The sequence below is a fragment of the Coregonus lavaretus genome (assembly GCF_964263955.1).
Source record: "Coregonus lavaretus genome assembly, chromosome: 40".
NCBI classification, from domain to species: domain Eukaryota; kingdom Metazoa; phylum Chordata; class Actinopteri; order Salmoniformes; family Salmonidae; genus Coregonus; species Coregonus lavaretus.
The window spans coordinates 8,779,421-8,795,381 of NC_140027.1; the positions used below are offsets into that span (position 1 = coordinate 8,779,421).

General features: G+C 42.4%; 1 protein-coding gene across 3 annotated transcripts; it reads right to left on the minus strand.

Annotated features, from left to right (window-relative positions):
- Positions 1–8,376: 8,376 nt before the first annotated feature.
- Positions 8,377–15,905, minus strand: LOC311113429 (U2 small nuclear ribonucleoprotein B''-like). Of its 3 annotated transcripts, XM_084156641.1 has the most exons (8): positions 15,818–15,849; positions 15,675–15,696; positions 15,440–15,534; positions 15,121–15,293; positions 14,727–14,861; positions 12,151–12,189; positions 9,300–9,388; positions 8,377–8,775 (listed from the first exon to the last, which is right to left on the minus strand). In XM_084156641.1, the coding sequence occupies exons 3-8, from the start codon at positions 15,501–15,503 to the stop codon at positions 8,616–8,618; spliced, it is 660 nt and encodes a 219-aa protein (XP_084012767.1). In that variant the 5' UTR covers positions 15,504–15,534; positions 15,675–15,696; positions 15,818–15,849; the 3' UTR covers positions 8,377–8,615. The 3 variants fall into 3 exon arrangements, with proteins under 3 accessions (XP_084012767.1, XP_084012768.1, XP_084012766.1); XM_084156642.1 differs by lacking the exon at positions 15,675–15,696 and having other exon boundaries at positions 15,818–15,905; XM_084156640.1 differs by having other exon boundaries at positions 15,675–15,825.
- Between the last annotated feature and the right edge of the window lie 56 nt (positions 15,906–15,961).

Genomic DNA, 15,961 nt, shown 5'->3' on the forward strand with positions numbered 1-15,961 from the left:
AACATTTAGTTTCCTTGTCAGTAAGGCAGAAACAGTGGTTATGTGATACAATGACCTTAATTGAAAACTATCAAATTATCTCGATCTCTCTCCATGAACTCAAAAGGGCATTGGATAACATGAATAAAGACAAATCATCCGGTTGGGACGGTATTTTTCCTGAGATGTAAAAACATGTTACTTGAAATTATTAACACAGCCATTCACAAAGGTTCATTTGGAAAGGATTTAAATACAGCATTAATTTCGCTTTATTAAAAAAAGGTAAGGACGCCACCCAGTGTTCTCACTATCATCCCCTATTGTTGATAAACACAGATATTAAACTATTTTCAAAAATTCTGTCATGCCGCCTCGAAATGTATTTACCCAAATTAGTACATTCTGATCAAAGCGGGTTTGCTAAAAAACGATTATCCTCAGATAACCTCCGTCGTCTATTACATATCTTACATTCTTCATTAGAAACCAAAGGTCATTTGGCAGTTCTATCTCTCGACGCAGAAAAAGCTTTTGATAGACTAGAATGGTCGTATCTGTGGTCGGTTTTGGAACATATGGGACTTGGCTCCAATTTCATTCATATTATTAAAATACTATATGGCAATCCCTCAGCCATAGTAATAACAGGCAATACCTGCTCTGTTCCATTCAGAATAACTAGAAGTAGCCAGGCAAGGTGATCCCATCTCACCTCTGCTATTTTTATTGTCTATGGAGCCCCTGGTCCAGGCAATTCGACAATTGAAATAAATTACACCAATATCTCTCAATTCTACGGATCACGTCATCTCATTATACGCCGACCATGTCTTACTTTATCCCTCCAAACGCTTTGAAGATCAGAGACAACTTATAAAATACATCTAACCAAATCTGCCCAACTGCCTCTTAAAACCCAGATGGAGGACTCCATCTCTACTTATGGAATCTCAATAATGTCCCATTTTATATATGGGAATATGTATATTTTCTTCCTTAGATAAAACCATTGCTAGAAGCTTTAACAGAACGCTCAGATTAATTCAATACGACCTCAGTAGATGGACTAACATCCCAGTTGCTTTAACCAGCAGAATATCTACTGTCAAAATGAACATATTGCCATGCTGAATTTCTGTACTTCAATGCTTCCCTTGTCTCCCCCTTCTGGCTATTGGAATAAAATCTATAGTGCGTTTTTGAAATGTAAATGGCACTAGCATTTCCTCCCATCCTAATTTGGTTTAGACATCATTCTTCTGCCCCCTGGCTGAGTATAGAGATAAATATGGTGTCTCCTGTTGCCCTGGAAGAGGTAGTCGTCACTGATACAGTGCCTTCAGAAAGTATTCAGACCCCTTGACCTTTTCCACATTTTGTTACGTTACAGCCTTATTCTAAAATTGATTAAATTGTTTTTTTCCCTCATCAATCTACACAATACCCCATAATGACACATTTATTACAAATAGAAAACATAAATACCTTATTTACATAAGTATTCAGACCCTTTGCTATGAGACTCGAAATTGAGCTCAGGTGCATCGTGTTTCCATTGATCATCCTTGAGATGTTTCTACAACTTGATTGGAGTCCACCTGTGGTAAATTCAATTGATTGGACATGATTTGGAAAGGGACACACCTGTCTATTTAAGGTCCCACAGTTGACAGTGCATGCCAAAGCAAAAACCAAGCCATGAGGTCGAAGGAATTGTCCATAGAGCTCCGAGACAGGATTGTGTCGAGGCACAGATCTGAGGAAGGGTACCAAAAAATGTCTGCAGCATTGAAGGTCCCCAAGAACACAGTGGCCTCCATCATTCTTAAATGGAAGAAGTTTGGAACCACCAAGACTCTTCCTAGAGCTGGCTGCCCTGCCAAACTGAGCAATTAGGGGAGAAGGGCCTTGGTCAGGGAGTTGACCAAGAACCCGATGGTCACTCTGACAGAGCTCCAGAGTTCCTCTGTGAAGATGGGAGAACCTTCCAGAAGGACAACCATCTCTGCAGCACTCCACCAATCAGGCTTTTATGGTAGAGTGGCCAGACGGAAGCCATTCCTCAGTAAAAGGCACATGAAAGCCCACTTGGAGTTTGCTAAAAAGCACCTAAAGACTCTCAGACCATGAGAAATAAGATTATCTGGTCTAATGAAACCAAGATTGAACTCTTTGGCATGAATGCCAAGCGTCTGGAGGAAACCTGGCACTATGCCTACGGTGAAGCATGGGGGTGGCAGCATCAGGCTGTGGGGATGTTTTTCAGCGGCAGGGACTGGGAGACTAGTCAGGATCGAGGGAAAGATGAACGGAGGAAAGTACAGCGAGATCCTTGATGAAAACCTGCTCCAGAGCGCTCAGGATCTCAGACTGGGGTGAAGGTTAACCTTCCAACAGGACAATGACCCTAAGCACACAGCCAAGAAAATGCAGGAGTGGTTTCAGAACAAGTCTCTGAATGTCCTTGAGTGGCCCAGCCAGAGCCCAGACTTGAACCCAATCAAACATCTCTGGAGAGACCTGAAAATAGCTATGCAGCGATGCTCCCCATCCAACCTGACAGAGCTTGAGAGGATCTGCAGAGAAGAATGGGAGAAACTCCTCAGATACAGGTGTGCCAAACTCCTCAGATACAGGAGGTGGGGGGTTGAATGGATGGATGGAGACATTTTGGATGGTTGGGGGAATGGGGTGGGAGGTTACTTTTTGGCTCTGTGGTATGATCATGGTGATCAATGCTTTGTATTTGCGTACTTTTTTTTCTTTAAATAGCTTTCACACAGAAAGGGCATTATAATCATTATCACAATTTCACAGTTTTATTTCAACCACATAGTGTGGAAATATTATTTAAAATATATTGTTTTTAACTGCATTGCCCCTTTAATGATTTTTGGAAAGTGTTTACATTAAGTAGAAACAATAAATAAAATGAACAACTTACTTCTTGGAAAAATTGAAATACATTGGATTGGATATTAAATGATTGATTAATTGAATGAATGAATCATGTTATGCCTATGAACATGTTTTCCTCAAGGATCAGTGTTAGGGTCAATTGCACTTTTCTTGAATTGGACATCTCCCCATTAAGAGTCTAATTCAATTCCTGAAACCCCAACCTGAAAGGGATACTCAAATTAAAACAGATGTGATATATTGGCCATATACCACAAACCACAGAGGAGCCTTATTGCTATTATAAACTGGTTACCAACGTAATTAGAACAGTAACAATTATTTTTTTGTCATACCCGTGGTCATACCCACGGCATTCAGCCAATCAGCACTTAGGGCTCGAACCACACGGTTTATAATACAGTATATTCTATCAGAGGGCATTTTTGCCACACATCGCTGACTGAAATAATGCATTTTACCCTCACATTATGTCCCGTTTGATACCAAAACCCAATAGAATTTGATGCATTGGGTAATAAAATAGCTTAATGAACATTCATACGTATGCTTATGCATGCAGCTTATATCTGATGACAGGTGGCACAAGATTTACTTGGTGTGCTGACGGAGGAGTAGTGTGAGCATTCTAACTGGGTATATAGACTGATTGGAAAAACACCCTTTTCACACTATCAAGTCAAATAAACCCATACTGTTTCTTTCACATTTTTATTTGAAACACGGTTCCAGAAACTGGTGAATTGGGTATCCAGGCCAGCACAGTAGCCTAAAACTTGGGTTGGGTTAGCATGGCCTGGCTCAGCAGTGTGAAAAGGGTACTAGACATTTTAGCCAGATGTTGTAGTTTGTTATTAATTGAATAAGTAAGATAAATTAGGTATTTCTTGGATGGTAACAGTGTCTCTTTAACCCTTGGCTCGACTTCGATGTTTCTCTATTAGGCTACAGTGCTTTGCGCTGTCACTGGCAGCCATGCAGGTTCATTGTTCCAAGCCCTTTCAAAGAATGCGTCCTAAATGGAAACCTACAGTGGGGAGAACAAGTATTTGATACACTGCCAATTTTGCAGGTTTTCCTACTTACAAAGCATGTAGAGGTCTGTAATTTTTATCATAGGTACACTTCAACTGTGAGAGACGTAATCTAAAACACAAATCCAGAAAATCACATTGTATGATTTTTAAGTAATTAATATGCATTTTATTGCATGACATAAGTATTTGATCACCTACCAACCAGTAAGAATTCCGGCTCTCACAGACCTGTTCGTTTTTCTTTAAGAAGCCCTCCTGTTCTCCACTCATTACCTGTATTAACTGCACCTTTTTGAACTCGTTACCTGTATAAAAGACACCTGTCCACACACTCAATCAAACAGACTCCAACCTCTACACAATGACCAAGACCAGAGAGCTGTGTAAGGGCATCAGGGATACAATTGTAGACCTGCACAAGGCTGGGATGGGCTACAGGACAATAGGCAAGCAGCTTGGTGAGAAGGCAACAACAGTTGGCGCAATTATTAGAAAATGGAAGAAGTTCAAGATGACGGTCAATCACCCTCGGTCTGGGGCTCCATGCAAGATCTCACCTCGTGGGGCATCAATGATCATGAGGAAGGTGAGGGATCAGCCCAGAACTACACGGCAGGACCTGGTCAATGACCTGAAGAGAGCTGGGACCACAGTCTCAAAGAAAACCATTAGTAACACACTACGCCGTCATGGATTAAAATCCTGCAGCGCACGCAAGGTCCCCCTGCTCAAGCCAGCGCATGTCCAGGCCCGTCTGAAGTTTGCCAATGACCATCTGGATGATCCAGAGGAGGAATGGGAGAAGGTCATGTGGTCTGATGAGACAAAAATAGAGCTTTTTGGTCTAAACTCCACTCGCCGTGTTTGGAGGAAGAAGAAGGATGAGGACAACCCCAAGAACACCATCCCAACCGTGAAGCATGGAGATGGAAACATCATTCTTTGGGGATGCTTTTCTGCAAAGGGGACAGGACGACTGCACCGTATTGAGGGGAGGATGGATGGGGCCATGTATCGCGAGATCTTGGCCAACAACCTTCCCTCAGTAAGAGCATTGAAGATGGGTCGTGGCTGGGTCTTCCAGCATGACAACGACCCGAAACACACAGCCAGGGCAACTAAGGAGTGGCTCCGTAAGAAGCATCTCAAGGTCCTGGAGTGGCCTAGCCAGTCTCCAGACCTGAACCCAATAGAACATCTTTGGAGGGAGCTGAAAGTCCGTATTGCCCAGCGACAGCCCCGAAACCTGAAGGATCTGGAGAAGGTCTGTATGGAGGAGTGGGCCAAAATCCCTGCTGCAGTGTGTGCAAACCTGGTCAAGACCTACAGGAAACGTATGATCTCTGTAATTGCAAACAAAGGTTTCTGTACCAAATATTAAGTTCTGCTTTTCTGATGTATCAAATACTTATGTCATGCAATAAAATGCTAATGAATTACTTAAAAATCATACAATGTGATTTTCTGTTTTAGATTCCATCTCTCACAGTTGAAGTGTACCTATGATAAAAATTACAGACCTCTACATGCTTTGTAAGTAGAAAAACCTGCAAAATCGGCAGTGTATCAAATACTTGTTCTCCCCACTGTATATAGTACACTATAATGGGAATAATGTGCTATTTGGGACACAATACACTATAATGGGAATAAGGTGCTATTTGGGACACACGAGTTGTCAGGCACAGGTATCATAGTGGTCTGACTTATGGTCAGACTCGCACAAGTGGAACAAACTTAAACTTGTGCCTTTTTTCAATGCTGAATTGAATGTCATTGAGAAAACAGAAAGGTGTCACAATGTAATTCTTTCTGAATTTAAAATTAATCCAAGAAACTGCAATCTGATTACAATATTTTTGCTGGTAACGTAACTGGTTAGTTTTTTTGTAATCAGATTACATGTAATCAGTTACTCCCCAACCCTGTGTGTGTCATTAGGTTGCAGCGTCTGGAGCGGAGGGCTGGGGCAGTGTGACAGACGTAGCGGTAATGTTGGTTACAGTGGCCATCCACACACACACACTCACCCACCCACACATACACACCTAAGGCTCAGTCGTCACTGGTGTTGGTGTTGTTGAGGTGTTCTGTCGGTTGTTGAGGTATTCTGTCAGCATGACAACAGTCCCCTTGACAGACCCCGGATCCACAACTTCCTTTATCAGAATATATAGATGTTATAGGTATAGAGGGTTAGATAATATACACTGAGTTTACAAACCATTAGGAACACTCTTTTCATGACATAGACTGTCCAGGTGAAAGCTTTGATCCCTTATTGATGTCAATCCACTTCAATCAGTGTAGAGGAAGGGTAGGAGAGGTTAAAGAAGGATTTTTAAGCCTTGAGACAGATGAGACATGAATTGTGTATTTGTGCCATTCAGAGGGTGAATGGGAAAGACAAACTACTTTAGTGCCTTTGAACGGGGTATGGTAGTACACCGGCACACCAGTTTGAGTGTGTCGAGAACTGCAACACTGCTGGGTTTTTCACGCTCACCAGTTTCCGGTGTGTATCAAGAATGGTCATCCAGCCAACTGTGGGAAGCATTGGAGTCAACATGGGTCAGCATCCCTGTGCAACGCTTTCGACACCTTGTAGAGTCCATGCCCCGACTAATTGAGGCTTTTCTGAGGGCAAAAAGGGGGTGCAACTCAATATTAGGAAGGTGTTCCTCATATTTGTACACTCAGTGTAGGTATGTGTGGGTGGAAATCCAGAGTCCCTGGGGGAGTGTGTGGGACCCAAACCATCCGTCACTGTGACTGCACCCCATCCTGACCTGCACTTTGAGCTAACAACTGAGTGTGTATGTTTGTGTGGTACCTGCCTGGTAAAATAACGTTTAAATTACCCTGACAGTTAAACCACCATTGGGACACGTGATGGGGACTAGCTTTGGGGAAATGGCTCTCTTTGAGAGCAGAATATATAACTACAGCTCAAGCAGACCAGTTAGAAGTGGAGCAGATCAATATCCAGGTATGTGTCCTAAATGGCACACTATTACCTAAAAAGTGTGCTACTTTTGACTGGAGCCCCTTGGGCCCTAGTCAAAAGACGGGCACTAAATACAAGAACAGGGTGCCATTTGGGACCCACTCATACAGTATGATCTTTATTCATATTATCTTAAACCAGTTGGACCATTTATCAGAGATTCCCCATCATTGAAAATATATCCCATCTTCCCAAGGCACTTATTTATCATAGCATGCGATAATCAAAAGCAGTGAACATCTGGACTCATGTCATGATGCATCACGTTTTATACATCTCTTTCTCATCTTACCCTGCTCTCTCCATAGCTCCAGGGAACATATAAAACTTGATGACATCAAAGGTATAGTTATTCATTTGGAAATTGCTGAACCCATTGTCCGCACTAGCTTTCATCAGACATATGATCAATATGTGTTGTGTTATGACCATATATTTGTAAACAATATTATTGATGTGCCTGTCAGTTGAGATGTTTAAGTATTACGGAAGCAGGCAGACAGTGCTAGATCTGAATAGACTGAAAGAATGGTGGTGTATTTACGGTTGTTGATCCAAGAGCTTTCTTTTACCCCCTTTTTTCTCCCCAATTTCACGATATTACGATCTTGACTCATCGCTGCAACTCCCCAACGGGCTCGGGAGTCATGCGTCCTCCGAAACAAGACCCGCCAAACCGCGCTTCTTAACACCCGCTCACTTAACCCGGAAGCCAGCCGCATCAATGTGTCGGACGAAACACCGTTCAATTGACGACCGAAGTCAGCCTGCAGGCACCCGGCCTGCCACAAGGAGTCGCTAGAGCCAAGTAAAGCCCCCCCCCGGCCAAACCCTCCCCTAACCCAGATGACGCTGGGCCAATTGTGCGCTGCCCTATGGGACTCACGGTCCCGGCTGGTTGACACTGCCTGGGATCAAACCCCAGGCTGTTGTGACGCCGCAACACTGCGATGCAGTGCCTTAGACCGCTGCGCCACTTGGGAGGCCCCGATCCAAGAGCTTTCCATTAACCTCCAATTCAAACTTAGGAAGCCAATCCAGCCACTTTCAAGTATTGTTTTGGGCTAATGACTGCAGGAGAGCCCAAATGCCTCCCCCAACAACATAGAACTGGCTAGAGGGGTTTCTGAAGTTTCAATTGAGCTGTAATAACTTTATTCGGGCTGTTAACATGTGACTAGGATGGGAACTATGACAATTAGCCCACTTGATCACTGGACTAATGATTAGCATCCCCAATTATGTGAATTTGCAAAGAAAACTATTTCACGTTTATATATTTTCTATGTTTTCAGAGAGTAAGGATGTCATGACACTACAATTTTACATGTTATTGGGCTTGAATCTACAATCATCAGCTGTCCTTTTGGGGCCTTCAGGACCAGGATAGAAACTTGGAACATCTCAGAGGAAGCAGCTGAGGCACCACAATTACACAAAAGTCCTTTATTACTGTGCCAAACAAAATAGAGAGAGAGAGACGAGGGTCAGAGGATTCTCTTCACTCTACCTCACAGCGACCGCACAGAAATCAGTCAAAAAACAACGAAAACTCCTAAGAGATCCCACAGCCGATACAAAAAACTAAGAAAATAAAAATCAGGGGGTCCAACCCATCTCTAACTCAGAGTCCAATATGTGTCCCCTGTCCAGTGACGTCATTGTGGGGACTACTTCTTGGCATAAGTGATCTTCATGGCGCATTGGGCCGTAATCCGGAAGCCTTGCAGCGCGTCTTTGGCCACTCCCGCCTGGCCCTCGCTCTCAAACTCCACAAAGGAGATGTCGTGTTTTCCAGGGACGAGTCGCACCTCTTTGAAACCAGGGAATCTATGAGGAAAAAGAGAAATCACAGGTGTATTGAGAGAGGTGAAATGTTCAGAAATCAGAAATGTAATGAATAGAGCTGACATGATCTACACAATGCTTTCTATCTGAACGTTCTGAACCCTCTTGAACAGAGCCCCAGTTGCCATGCTGCAAAATATCATATATCAAAGGCTTCACCACCTGCAATGGTGAAGTCTGAAATATGAAGGATATAAAGCAGGTTCTTAAACTTTTTCAGCTAGAGACCCAAATTGACCATCCCCCTGTGACCAAAATCTTCCTCCAAACGACCCAAATTAAAATTAAATCATGTGTGATTATACATGTATTCTCATAACTCGCAACCCACCTCTCTCACATGCCCAGGGCCCCTACCCATAGTTTAAGAAACCCTGATATAAAGCTAGTATATTTCACAAGTTCATCAGCCAGACTCAATAACGATTGTTGCCGATGTTGAATGAACGCAATCAGGCATCTAGGCTAGTTTACTCATTTTGACAACAAGATCATTCAATACTCACTGATTGAACAGCATGGAGAGCATCATTTCATTAGTTTCCTCTGGAAGGTTATTAAGGAATAAAATGTAGTTGGGTGGATTGTCTGGAACCTAAAAAGACAAAGAAATCAGTCTGTAATTGTTGCATAACCTTCCCATGGAATTTTTTTACAGCTTAGTCAATAAGCAGACCAAACTATCTGTAGCACTCCAACAGTTAATCCAAAAAGGGTGCATCAAACAGTAAAACGGTCCTAAAGCAGTGAGAGTAGTAGAGATTTTGCAAGAATACAAGAGAAGGCATTGCAACATTGACTTATTAAGAGAGTCCATCATCACTAGTGATTTAGTCACACACAAGGGACATTTGCTGAGTAAACAACTCCTTATACAGTGGGGGAAAAAAGTATTTAGTCAGCCACCAATTGTGCAAGTTCTCCCACTTAAAAAGATGAGAGAGGCCTGTAATTTTCATCATAGGTACACGTCAACTATGACAGACAAAATGAGAAAATTATTTCCAGAAAATCACATTGTGGGATTTTAAATGATTTTACTTGCAAATTATGGTGGAAAATAAGTATTTGGTCACCTACAAACAAGCAAGATTTCTGGCTCTCACAGACCTGTAACTTCTTCTTTAAGAGGCTCCTTTGTCCTCCACTCGTTACCTGTATTAATGGCACCTGTTTGAACTTGTAATCAGTATAAAAGACACCTGTCCACAACCTCAAACAGTCACACTCCAAACTCCACTATGGCCAAGACCAAAGAGCTGTCAAAGGACACCAGAAACAGAATTGTAGACCTGCACCAGGCTGGGAAGACTGAATCTGCAATAGGTAAGCAGCTTGGTTTGAAGAAATCAACTGTGGGAGCAATTATTAGGAAATGGAACACATACAAGACCACTGATAATCTCCCTCGATCTGGGGCTCCACGCAAGATCTCACCCCGTGGGGTCAAAATGATCACAAGAACGGTGAGCAAAAATCCCAGAACCACACGGGGGGACCTAGTGAATGACCTGCAGAGAGCTGGGACCAAAGTAACAAAGCCTACCGTCAGTAACACACTACGCCGCCAGGGACTCAAATCCTGCAGTGCCAGACGTGTCCCCCTGCTTAAGCCAGAACATGTCCAGGCCCGTCTGAAGTTTGCTAGAGTGCATTTGGATGATCCAGAAGAGGATTGGGAGAATGTCATATGGTCAGATGAAACCAAAATATAACTTTTTGGTAAAAACTCAACTCGTCGTGTTTGGAGGACAAAGAATGCTGAGTTGCATTCAAAGAACACCATACCTACTGTGAAGCATGGGGGTGGAAACATCATGCTTTGGGGCTGTTTTTCTGCAAAGGGACCAGGACGACTGATCCGTGTAAAGGAAAGAATGAATGGGGCCATGTATCGTGAGATTTTGAGTGAAAACCTCCTTCCATCAGCAAGGGCATTGAAGATGAAACGTGGCTGGGTCTTTCAGCATGACAATGATCCCAAACACACCGCCTGGGCAACAAAGGATTGGCTTCGTAAGAAGCATTTCAAGGTCCTGGAGTGGCCTAGCCAGTCTCCAGATCTCAACCCCATAGAAAATCTTTGGAGGGAGTTGAAAGTCCGTGTTGCCCAGCGACAGCCCCAAAACATCACTGCTCTAGAGGAGATCTGCATGGAGGAATGGGCCAAAATACCAGCAACAGTGTGTGAAAACCTTGTGAAGACTTACAGAAAACGTTTGACCTGTGTCATTGCCAACAAAGGGTATATAACAAAGTATTGAGAAACTTTTGTACGTGACCAAATACTTATTTTCCACCATAATTTGCAAATAAATTAATAAAAAATCATACAATGTGATTTTCTGGATTTGTTTTTCTCATTTTGTCTGTCATAGTTGACATGTACCTATGATTAAAATTACAGGCCTCTCATCTTTTTAAGTGGGATAACTTGCACAATTGGTGGCTGACTAAATACTTTTTTCCCCCCACTGTACATCTCAATGGAGTTGAGTTGCGATGAGTGTTGGCGGATTGTACCCCCTATTACAGTCGGTATCAGTCCATACTTGAAAAAATTTACATTCTTTAATGCGTACCTTGTACCTATGGTTCTCCTGTGTACCTACATTATTTTCTTTGGATGCTGCAATCCGTAGTTTTGGGAAAAACAACAGCATTTATGCGACCTCCGCCAAGGGAGCCGTTGTTTGTTAACGGAGAAGGAGCAGCTCCGCCATTGCACGGCAGATTCTTTTTTGGGGGCAGGGGATGCATATAATGCAATTTCTTATCAAAAACTATAGATTCCAACTCCCACTGACAACTCTATAACAACCAGGACAAGCACAGCTACACAGTTAGCATTAAATTATTTATATTTATAGAAGTATCGCGTGGTAGTGCATGTTTGAAGTCACTAACTTCATATTCTATTGGAAAACAGTGGATTACATATTTACATATTTTAGTCATTTAGTAGACACTCTTATCCAGAGCGACTTACAGTTAGTGAGTTCATACTTTTTTTATACTGGCCCCCCGTGGGAAACGAACCCACAACCCTGGCGTTGCAAGCGCCATGCTCTACCAACTGAGCTACACGGGGCCCTACACAGAGCAATTTGACAGACGTCACATAAAATGGTATTTTAACCAAAAACGATGGATGGCAGCACCCAAAGAAAATAACACAGTTACACAGGACAAACATAGGTACAAGGTACAAGTATTGACTGATATCGACTTGATGTAGTCGGAGGTACACTCCGCCGACACTCATCGCAACTCAACTCCATTGAGATGTATATGGTGTTGAGTTTGCTCTAGTTTACATTCTAGGTTATTATTCTTGATAGGGCTAGAAAGGTTTACCTGCATGGTTGTTGGAGCATTGTTTGTGTTGGCTGACCCCTGTTAATAGAAAAGATAAACAAGTTATGAAAATAGCGTTGGAGTAAAATGACTGACTACATTCAAAAGCATACAGGATGGCTATGTGCATTATGTTGACATATACTCATGCCCTATGGCAGGGGTAGGCAACTAGATTCAGCCTCGGGACTAATTTTGTCGGAGTGGATGGCCGGAGCATAATTACAATAATTTGTACACGGCAACGGACTGAGTTGACCCTTGTATTTTATTTTTGCACTGTCTCTATGCACACTCCAACACACTGACACTCCAACACACACACTTCATTTGTTCACACACACACAGGACTCTACACACTCACACATAACATGTACACACATCTATACTGACTCTACACACACGCAGTCACATACAATCATCATATACGCTGCTGCTACTCTATTTATCATATATCCTGATGCCTAGTTTCCTTACCCCTATACATACAGTGGGGAAAAAAAGTATTTAGTCAGCTACCAATTGTGCAAGTTCTCCCACTTAAAAAGATGAGAGAGGCCTGTAATTTTCATCATAGGTACACGTCAACTATGACAGACAAAATGAGGAAAAAAATTCCAGAAAATCACATTGTAGGATTTTTTATGAATTTATTTGCAAATTATGGTGGAAAATAAATATTTGGTCACCTACAAACAAGCAAGATTTCTGGCTCTCACAGACCTGTAACTTCTTCTTTAAGAGGCTCCTCTGTCCTCCACTCGTTACCTGTATTAATGGCACCTGTTTGAACTTGTTATCAGTATAAAAGACACCTGTCCACAACCTCAAACAGTCACACTCCAAACTCCACTATGGCCAAGACTAAAGAGCTGTCAAAGGACACCAGAAACAAAATTGTAGACCTGCACCAGGCTGGGAAGACTGAATCTGCAATAGGTAAACAGCTTGGTTTGAAGAAATCAACTGTGGGAGCAATTATTAGGAAATGGAAGACATACAAGACCACTGATAATCTCCCTCGATCTGGGGCTCCACGCAAGATCTCACCCCGTGGGGTCAAAATGATCACAAGAACGGTGAGCAAAAATCCCAGAACCACACGGGGGGACCTAGTGAATGACCTGCAGAGAGCTGGGACCAAAGTAACAAAGCCTTCCATCAGTAACACACTACGCCGCCAGGGACTCAAATCCTGCAGTGCGAGACGTGTCCCCCTGCTTAAGCCAGTACATGTCCAGGCCCGTCTGAAGTTTGCTAGAGTGCATTTGGATGATCCAGAAGAGGATTGGGAGAATGTCATATGGTCAGATGAAACCAAAATAGAACTTTTTGGTAAAAACTCAACTCGTCGTGTTTGGAGGACAAAGAATGCTGAGTTGCATCCAAAGAACACCATACCTACTGTGAAGCATGGGGGTGGAAACATCATGCTTTGGAGCTGTTTTTCTGCAAAGGGACCAGGACGACTGATCCGTGTAAAGGAAAGAATGAATAGGGCCATGTATCGTGAGATTTTGAGTGAAAACCTCCTTCCATCAGCAAGGGCATTGAAGATGAAACGTGGCTGGGTCTTTCAGCATGACAATGATCCCAAACACACCGCCCGGGCAACGAAGGAGTGGCTTCGTAAGAAGCATTTCAAGGTCCTGGAGTGGCCTAGCCAGTCTCCAGATCTCAACCCCATAGAAAATCTTTGGAGGGAGTTGAAAGTCCGTGTTGCCCAGCGACAGCCCCAAAACATCACTGCTCTAGAGGAGATCTGCATGGAGGAATGGGCCAAAATACCAGCAACAGTGTGTGAAAACCTTGTGAAGACTTACAGAAAACGTTTGACCTGTGTCATTGCCAACAAAGGGTATATAACAAAGTATTGAGAAACTTTTGTTATTGACCAAATACTTATTTTCCACCATAATTTGCAAATAAATTCATAAAAAATCCTACAATGTGATTTTCTGGAATTTTTTTCCTCATTTTGTCTGTCATAGTTGGCGTGTACCTATGATGAAAATTACAGGCCTCTCTCATCTTTTTAAGTGGGAGAACTTGCACAATTGGTGGCTGACTAAATACTTTTTTTCCCCACTGTATCTACCTCTATTGCTCCAGTATGCCAGCACATTGTAAATATGGTATTGGAACTGACCCTGTATATAGCTTACTTACTTTCTCGTGTTCTTCTTATTTCTGTTTTTGTTCTACCTAATGTTATTTTTAGTACTACATTGATATTGATTATTGCATTGTTGGGTTTAGAGCTGGCAAGAAAGGCTGTACTTGTGCACGTGACATTAAAACTTGAAACATTTCATACATTGAATTACATTGAGACACGAATGACATGTCTCTTGGGAACATATTTCCTAAATTAAACTAATTTTAGCTGAATTCCTGGTGATTTTACAATCCTTTTTTATTACCATTTAAAATAAATAACAATAATCACCCACAGTTGAGCAGGTTGCCAACCCCTGCCCTATAGGCTCTGGTCAAAAAGAGTCACTATATAGGGAATAGGATGCCATTTGGGACCCAGTCATATAGCCTATGTGCATATACAATACTAGTCTCACCAGTGCTGGTTTCTTGGCCACGTTGGCCACTTGATCTTGAGCCTTCTTCTTCCTATCCTTCTTCTTGTCCTTGTCCCCAAATGTGCCTCTGATTTTGGAGATCACCTCAGAGTCTGTCTTTGCATACTGAATGCGCTGAAAATAAAAGAGACAATTACAATATGATTTTTACCAAGCACAGGCCTGGGTCGTATTCACTAGAAACCAAATGGTAGAAAACAGACCGAAAAGCGGAGGAACTGCCTGAAGTTGTCCACAAAGAAACTCACATTTTCATTGCAAAATGTTTTGCTGCTACGGTGCAAAACGTTTTGCTTGTATACCGTAATGAATACCACCCTGTACTACTTCCACTTGTGAAAATGACATGCATGACTACTAAGTAATAACTTACCATGGGCTTATTGTAGAAAGGAAAACCTTGAAGTTGACGCAGTGCGTTCGTAGAAGAGGCAAGCTCTTTGAACACTACAAACGCCTGCCCTCTCATCTTCATGGTTTTCATGGCAACAATGTCCATGACTTGCCCAAACTGAGAGAACAGGGCATAGAGTGACCGCTTCAGTTCTAGAAGGAAACACCAAAGGTTATTTAAAGGTTGTTACTTATACACCATTGACACAGACAAAGAAATCTATGTAAACTTACTACAGCTCCATCTCTGAAGGAACGCTGTACATGATCTTGGAACAATGATGTACTGTGATTCTTACCATCCTTCTTGATCTTATCATTTACATTATTGATGTAAATGGTGTGGTTTGGTCGAATATCCATGATTAACAACTTTCACCTGGCGCTCTTTCACCTGGAACAACAACAAAACATCGCCACATTAGCTGGGTACTTTAGCTTGCTAGCTAACTTTACCATCTACTGGCTAGCTAGTGCAATGAATGAAGCGGTGAGGCACGCTAGCTAATACACATTTATAGTAAGCTTCATCACCTCGAACTGGTAGCTGGTGCTGCTGAACAGACAAATGTACAGATTAAACAGATGAATATTTATATGTATTATATTATATTTATATGCAAACAGAACATCTCCTGATTCCAGATAAACTGACTTGAAACTGTGAGAACACTCACCTCTCTCTACACACTTTCCAGAAAACACAGGAAGTGAATGTGCGCTCGCTGGCTTCTGGGTCGTCTTCGGTTAATAAAAAGGTAGTTCTCTACCGCCACCGGCTGTACAGGAGTGAAACTATTTTCCCCACGAGTGCATTTTGT

Coding starts and splice junctions, on each gene's coding strand:
- LOC311113429 (XM_084156642.1), bottom strand. CDS start 15,503: ATGGATATTCGACCAAACCACACCATTTACATCAATAATGTAAATGAT. Junction 12,190..14,726: donor TGGCCAAGAAACCAGCACTG/GTGAGACTAGTA, acceptor TTCTATTAACAG/GGGTCAGCCAACACAAACAA. Junction 9,389..12,150: donor ATGCTCCAACAACCATGCAG/GTAAACCTTTCT, acceptor TTGTCTTTTTAG/GTTCCAGACAATCCACCCAA.